Here is a 6,511-nt window from a genome sequence, read left to right as displayed (position 1 = left end):
AAAGCTGACTTGGGTGAGAGCGTCCATTCAAGTGTCGCACGACTTATCGCTTGTTGAGAGAAAGCTTAGTCAGTGACAATATGCTTGCGTTCAACTTGAACCGCTGTCAAAAGTGCACTGTTAAATTCCATTTGTTTATAAATATTGCATGATTTTTTGGGTCAAAGTCACATTACAGTGACATTGGCCTGGTCTCCATTTCTATTAATAGAAAAGGAAAGAGGCATTGTACAATCTCCCACACAATTCATCATGTATGAAAGTTGCGAATGCTGTTGCTCAACATGCCAAAGTCTTTTCTTTGCGTAGGAAGGTTGATTGGAGCAAAGTGAAAACTAACAACGACCCAATATTTTGTTGACTGAGCTTAGTTTTGGCCTTTGGGTGATTTCGTGAAAGTTGAAACTATAACGTTTAGCGATATGGTTTTGCTTTCAGAAAGCATAATTCGAGTAATCTTGCTTCTCTGTTTGTTAGGAATTATAGCTCTATTAAATGGTTCGGGTGTTGAGGCTAGGATTCGCTGGTATAAATGGGAAGTGAAGTACGAGTACAGGTCCCCTGACTGTGTAAAGAAACGGGTTATAACCATCAATGGCCAAACTCCAGGTCCTACAATCAGGGCGCAGCTAAATGATACTATCATTGTTGAGCTCACAAACAGTTTGTTAACGGAAAATGTTGCAATTCATTGGCATGGAATTCGACAGGTATACTTTTACTTAATCTTCATATTTTACTTCTCAAAGCAATCCACAACACTTCTGAAGTTGCCTTTTTGATTGATAACAGATTGGAACGCCCTGGTTTAATGGAACTGAAGGAGTAACCCAGTTTCCAATTTTGCCAGGAACCACTTTCAGGTATCAGTTTGTTGTCGACAGAGTAAGTTCCAGTATTCTCAAACCTTACGGTTTCCTGTCAAGAATTATACACTAACTTTCATAATTTTGTTCAATATAGCCGGGAACATACTTGTATCATGCACATTCTGGAATGCAAAGAGAAGCTGGGCTATATGGATCAATCAACGTGGCACTTCCTGATGGACAGTCTGAACCTTTTACCTGTGATTATGATCGGAACATCATCCTCGACGATTGGTACCATAAAAGCACTTATGAACAAGCTTTTGGCTTGTCTTCTATTCCCTTCGAATGGGTTGGAGAGCCTCAGGTGAATACCGCAAGCTAATTTTTCCCAGAAATTGCTCAGTCCTCTGTTCTAGCAAGTATTTTCTAATGATTCTTCACTTAATTTTCAGTAACTTTTGATCCATGAAAGAGGAAAGTTCAACTGCTCTAGTTTAACTATTCCAGCTTTAGACACTGGTGCGTATAATTGTGCATGTTATTTAAATGTTAAAAAATTCAATATACGTTGTAGACACCCAATTGGGTCCGGGCCCAGATCAATTGGGCCTGGCCCAAACGGATAATGCCCAATTCAATCCTGTATTTTTTTTTTCTTTTTCTTTTTTTGTATTTTATGTATTATTATTATTATTATTATTATTATTATTATGTATATATTTATTTATTTTTTTATTAGATTAGATTTATATGTATATAGTTATATATTTATTATTATTATTATTATTTTTTTTTTTGTAATATATACTTGGGTTTATCTTATTTTATTATTATTATTATTATTATTATTTTTAATTATCTGTTCTGATTTTTCCTGATTATCAGATATTTTTTTTTTAAATATCTTTTGATTTATCTGATTATTATCTAGTATTTTTTTATTTTTGATTTTGGAGGGCTAAGATTGAAGCTGAAGAATCCTACCGGGAATGGGAATTCAATCAAGAGAGTCCAATTGGATTCAAAGACTGAATTCCCGTCCAAGGAGGAATTGGGATTGATCAGAAACTCCTGATCAATCCCTATATAAAGCACCTCCTGGAACAGTTCAAGAACACAGAGAAAACAGAAGCAAAACCTACTGATTGAGAGAATAGGGGTGTTTAGAGAGCTAAGGAAAAGTTTAGGAGTGTTCTGGCAGTGAGAAAAATTTTTTAGAAAAATTTGGCGAAAAAATTTTCTGGAAATTTCTGGGAAATTTCCAGATTCCGGCGAAAATTTCGGCGACTTTTGAATTTTTCGGCGACAATTCCGGCGAACTTTGAAGTTTTCGGCGACAGACCCAGTTTCCGACGGAGAATCCCAGAAACCGGCGACCATCCGGCCAATTTTCGGCGAAATTCCCAGATTCCGGCGAATTTTCCAGAATCCGGCACCGGCGTTCTTCAAATTCTAGAGAGAAGGCAGAGAAGAAGGGAAGAAGAGAGAGAGAGGGGAGGAACGGTCTGCTGAAAAACGGAGGAAGGTGCCTTTTATACCCTCTCAAAACGACGTCGTTTTGGCTTTAAGTTAATAAGAGGATCCGCGCGTTTTGCCGAACCCGACCCGACCCGAAGCGTCGACCCGCTTTCTGACCCGCGCGTTTCAGCCCCTCCGAGCCGAGCCGAGCCGAGCCGAGCCGCACCAAGCCGAGCCGCGATCCGAGCCGCTCCAGGTTTTTTTTTTTTTTTTTTATTTGACTTTGATTTTGATCTTGATTTTTTTTTCTTTATTCTTTAATTAATCCGACGACGGAGCCTCTACAAGTAAAAACAGTAGTTTTTCTTGCATACTCCTGAGGTGAGGGAATTTTCTCAATTTTCTGCTAAAAGTATTAGAGTCAATTGAGAATAATTTTCGATAATTAATTAATTGATTGATCTTGATTTTTCTTTAATTAATCCGACGACGGAGCCTCTGCAAGTGAAACAGTAGTTTTTCTTGCATACTCCTGAGGTGAGGGAATTTTCTCAATTTTCTGCTAAAAGTATTAGAGTCAATTGAGAATAATTTTCGATAATTAATTAATTGGTTGATCTTGATTTTTCTTTAAATAATCCGACGACGGAGCCTCTGCAAGTGAAACAGTAGTTTTTCTTGCATACTCTTGAGGTGAGGGAATTTTCTCAATTTTCTGCTAAAAGTATTAGAGTCAATTGAGAATAATTTTCAACAACTAACTACTTGGTAAAATTTTAAGGCTTTTGGATAACACAAATTCAAGCTGGTACCATCTTTTGATGGGCGTTGTGAGGGTGCTATAACCTTCCTCACACGTAACCGAACTCCCGAACTCTGTTCTGGTTAAGCAGACCCGAACCTATTCTTTTAGGGACCCTTAAGCTTAGGTGTTCCCTAAAAGGGCAGATTCCTTAGGTGGCCAATCACACCTAGATAAAAAAGATTGGTGGCGACTCCCTAAAGTCAATGTCTAGCGATAGATCCCCGGATCTAGACGTTATGACATACGTAAATGTGCTATTTGAAAGAAATCTATGTATTTAAAAATAATCATAAAAGCCATATTTACGTGTTCTATCACATAATTAATTACATTAATTTTGAAATTCAAAACTTTTTAAAGGAAAATTTTTTTGAGCCCAACATAAAACGTTTTGCAAGTGTAAATTACAATTGAATTCTTAGATCTAGATAAGTTAGAAGAAGCTGCTTCATATTTTGGTCATTAATTGGATTTGAAGCACTTCCAACCATTTTCCAACCTTAAAACAGTTTCAATAATCTAAAAGAGAAATTCAGGTCTCGAAACAAAATTAATTTTGTATTTTTACAAAGCTTGAATGTTAGATATGTTTGGTTCATTATGGCTAATAATGTGTTGAGTTGTCTTTTTATTGAAGTTTGTATTTAAACTATTTGTTAGGAAAAGGAAAGAAAAATGTATATTATATTTAAGGCAAGGCTATAAATGGACTTGATTTCACACACTAAATAAGTAAGGAATCAAAACATCAATTTCTTTTCTTAGGGGATTGAAAGGTTAATTCTAAGAACAAAACATCTAAACAAAGACATGTTTGGGATTTTACATTGGGAAAGGATTATGATTATGTTGTTGGTTACATGCATCTTCATATCCTTAATAACTGTCCCGGCTGCAGCTATAGAGCGCCATTACACCTGGGAGGTGACTTACCAGTACAAGTCTCTTGATTAATACAAGAAACTAGCTATTGCCATTAATGGGTCGACGCCAGGGCCAACTATCTCTGCAGTGCAGGGAGATACAATCGTTGTCGACGTTATCAATAATCTGCTGATGGAAAATGTCGCAATCCATTGGCATGGAATCCGGCAGGTTTTGCTGTCGAATCACCCTTACTGCTTTCTATGAGATTTGAGTCAATAAGATATGATGATGAGCATATATATTCCATTTCCAAGTCCCAAGTTTGCTATGGAATCTGTGCATTTTCTAACTTGTTGAGCTATTGAAAACAGCGTGGAACACCTTGGAGTGATGGAACAGATGGTGTTACTCAGTGTGCAATCATGCCAGGGGAGACCTATAGATATACATTTGTGGTTGACAGGGTAATAACTAGAAGCCTTAACTAACATCTATACACCGAGCTTTATATCTAGCTTCTTTGAACCAGCTATTTCTCTTTAATTTTAATGTTATTAAAGCTCAAAATGATCTTTCTATTTGCTTGACATTAGGCGGGGACATATATGTACCATTCACATTATGGAATGCAAAGAGAAGCTGGGTTATATGGAATGATTAATGTTTCACTGCCAGTTGGGGACCCAAAGCCCTTCGACTATGATCTCGATCGAGGGATTATTCTCAGCGATTGGTACCATAGAACAGCTTATGAGCAATCAACTAGCTTGTCTTCCATACCTTATGAATGGATTGGCGAGCCTCAGGTAAATAGTCTTATATATTTTAGCTTTTAGTATGACATGTTTTCTGAACTGTACTTTTCTACGTGTTATATCTCATTTCAGTCACTATTGATAAATGGAAGAGGGAATTTCAGTTGTTCTGGCTTAGCACCTAGTGTTTGTAATTCGACAAATCCTCAATGCTCTCCGTTCACACTGACTGTAATTTCTGGCAAAACGTATCGACTAAGGCTTGCTAGCTTGACATCTTTATCATCTCTCAGCTTTCAAATTGAGGTATACTGATTCCCCTAACTCAATATACAAAGTTTTAAAGTAGAAAGTATGCTTGAAACATTTTCCCTGTTTTGAAATGCAGGACCATGAGATGACAGTTGTTGAAGCAGATGGGCAATACGTCGAGCCTTTCGTCACTAAGAACTTGTTTATTTACTCCGGAGAGACATATTCTGTCCTAGTAACAGCAAATCAAGATCCATCCAGGAATTACTGGATCAGCATAAATGTAGTTGGTCGAAAACCTAAAACCCCAAATGGCTTAGCCATTTTCAATTACAATCCTGACCATTTTCTTATTCCCCCAACAAATCCACCATCAGGACCAATTTGGAATGACACACACTTGCGAATCAATCAAAGTTTGACCATTAAGGCTCGCCAAGGATTCATTGTGAACCCTCCCAAAAAACCAGACAGAATCATTGTACTCCTCAACACACCAAACAAAATAAATGGTTACATCCGTTGGTCCTTAAACAATGTCTCACATTCCTTTCCTACTACCCCTTACCTTATTGCCTTGAAGGAAAACATGACCGATATTTTTGATCCAACCTCACCACCTGAAGATTATGACTCTGCAAATTTTGACATATACAGTGTTGCAAACAACACAAATGCTAATTCTAGCACGTCCATTTACAGGCTGCAATTCAACTCAACAGTGGATATTATATTGCAAAATGCAAATACTATGAGAGCAAATGTTAGTGAGACACATCCCTGGCATCTACATGGGCATGATTTTTGGGTCCTAGGCTATGGGGAAGGGAAATTCAACTTGTCCAGGGACACTGACAAGTACAATTTGGTTGATCCAATTATGAAGAATACAGTACCTCTTCATCCTTATGGATGGACTGCCTTGAGGTTTCAAGCAGATAATCCAGGTGTATGGCTTTTTCATTGCCACATTGAAGCCCATCTCTTCCTTGGGATGTTAGTGGTTTTTGAATCTGGAATGGAACAGATGGAAAATATACCTAAGGCCAATTATGGTTGTGGTAAAACCAAAGACTTGTTTAAGCCATAGTTTGATAATGGCGTTGCATAGTATTGTTTGAATAAATTTATGTTCCATTTTATTTCTCAATTATGTTTATCAAATCATTGAAAATTAGTAAAAAATGTTTACTTAAATTAATCTAGACAAATTGGATGACAAATATTTTGAAAAAAAAATCATTTTATTAATTTATTTTCAAAATTTAATGGGTAATTACAATTAAATAAAAGTTCATAATCTTAATTTCTTTAAAAAATTATTTTCATTTTTTATTATATATTAATCTTTTTATTCATTGCTCAAAATGGCTTATAACAGTGTAAATTTTGTATTCTTTTAATATTTGGATCAAAATGATTAAGATTACAAATATTATTTTGATCCAAATTAATCATAATTTTAATTTTGATCTAAAGGTTAAAAAAATTGAAAAATTCATTGATATATGTAGATCCCTACTATATATATACATTTGAGATCACGACTGGAGGCAAATTAA

At 36.1% G+C, this 6,511-nt stretch overlaps 1 protein-coding gene across 4 annotated transcripts; it reads left to right on the top strand.

Annotated features, from left to right (window-relative positions):
• Positions 1–239: 239 nt before the first annotated feature.
• LOC111292437 (L-ascorbate oxidase-like) lies at positions 240–6,156 on the top strand. Of its 4 annotated transcripts, XM_022884834.2 has the most exons (6): positions 1,261–1,331; positions 3,974–4,170; positions 4,314–4,406; positions 4,536–4,748; positions 4,830–5,003; positions 5,086–6,156. In XM_022884834.2, exons 2-6 carry the CDS (start codon positions 4,132–4,134, stop codon positions 6,037–6,039), a joined length of 1,473 nt encoding a protein of 490 aa, XP_022740569.2. In that variant the 5' UTR covers positions 1,261–1,331; positions 3,974–4,131; the 3' UTR covers positions 6,040–6,156. The 4 variants fall into 4 exon arrangements, with proteins under 4 accessions (XP_089623390.1, XP_089623391.1, XP_022740569.2 ...); XM_089767264.1 differs by lacking the exons at positions 1,261–1,331; positions 3,974–4,170; positions 4,314–4,406; positions 4,536–4,748 and adding exons at positions 240–710; positions 793–885; positions 964–1,176; XM_089767265.1 differs by lacking the exons at positions 1,261–1,331; positions 3,974–4,170; positions 4,314–4,406 and adding exons at positions 241–710; positions 793–885.
• The last annotated feature ends 355 nt before the right edge of the window (positions 6,157–6,511 follow it).

This window comes from Durio zibethinus, chromosome 10, assembly GCF_047325235.1.
Source record: "Durio zibethinus cultivar Kanyao isolate XHJ-2024 chromosome 10, ASM4732523v1, whole genome shotgun sequence".
NCBI lineage: Eukaryota > Viridiplantae > Streptophyta > Magnoliopsida > Malvales > Malvaceae > Durio > Durio zibethinus.
The sequence above is the reverse complement of the archived record's forward strand: the minus strand, read 5'-3'. Positions and strand labels throughout refer to the sequence as shown.

What these genes read in the sequence shown, in the direction of transcription:
- LOC111292437 (XM_089767264.1), top strand. Translation starts at nt 423, where the DNA reads ATGGTTTTGCTTTCAGAAAGCATAATTCGAGTAATCTTGCTTCTCTGT. An exon ending in ATCAGTTTGTTGTCGACAGA is followed by an intron (nt 886 to 963) that starts GTAAGTTCCAGT and finishes TGTTCAATATAG; the next exon opens with CCGGGAACATACTTGTATCA. An exon ending in AATGGGTTGGAGAGCCTCAG is followed by an intron (nt 1,177 to 4,829) that starts GTGAATACCGCA and finishes ATCTCATTTCAG; the next exon opens with TCACTATTGATAAATGGAAG.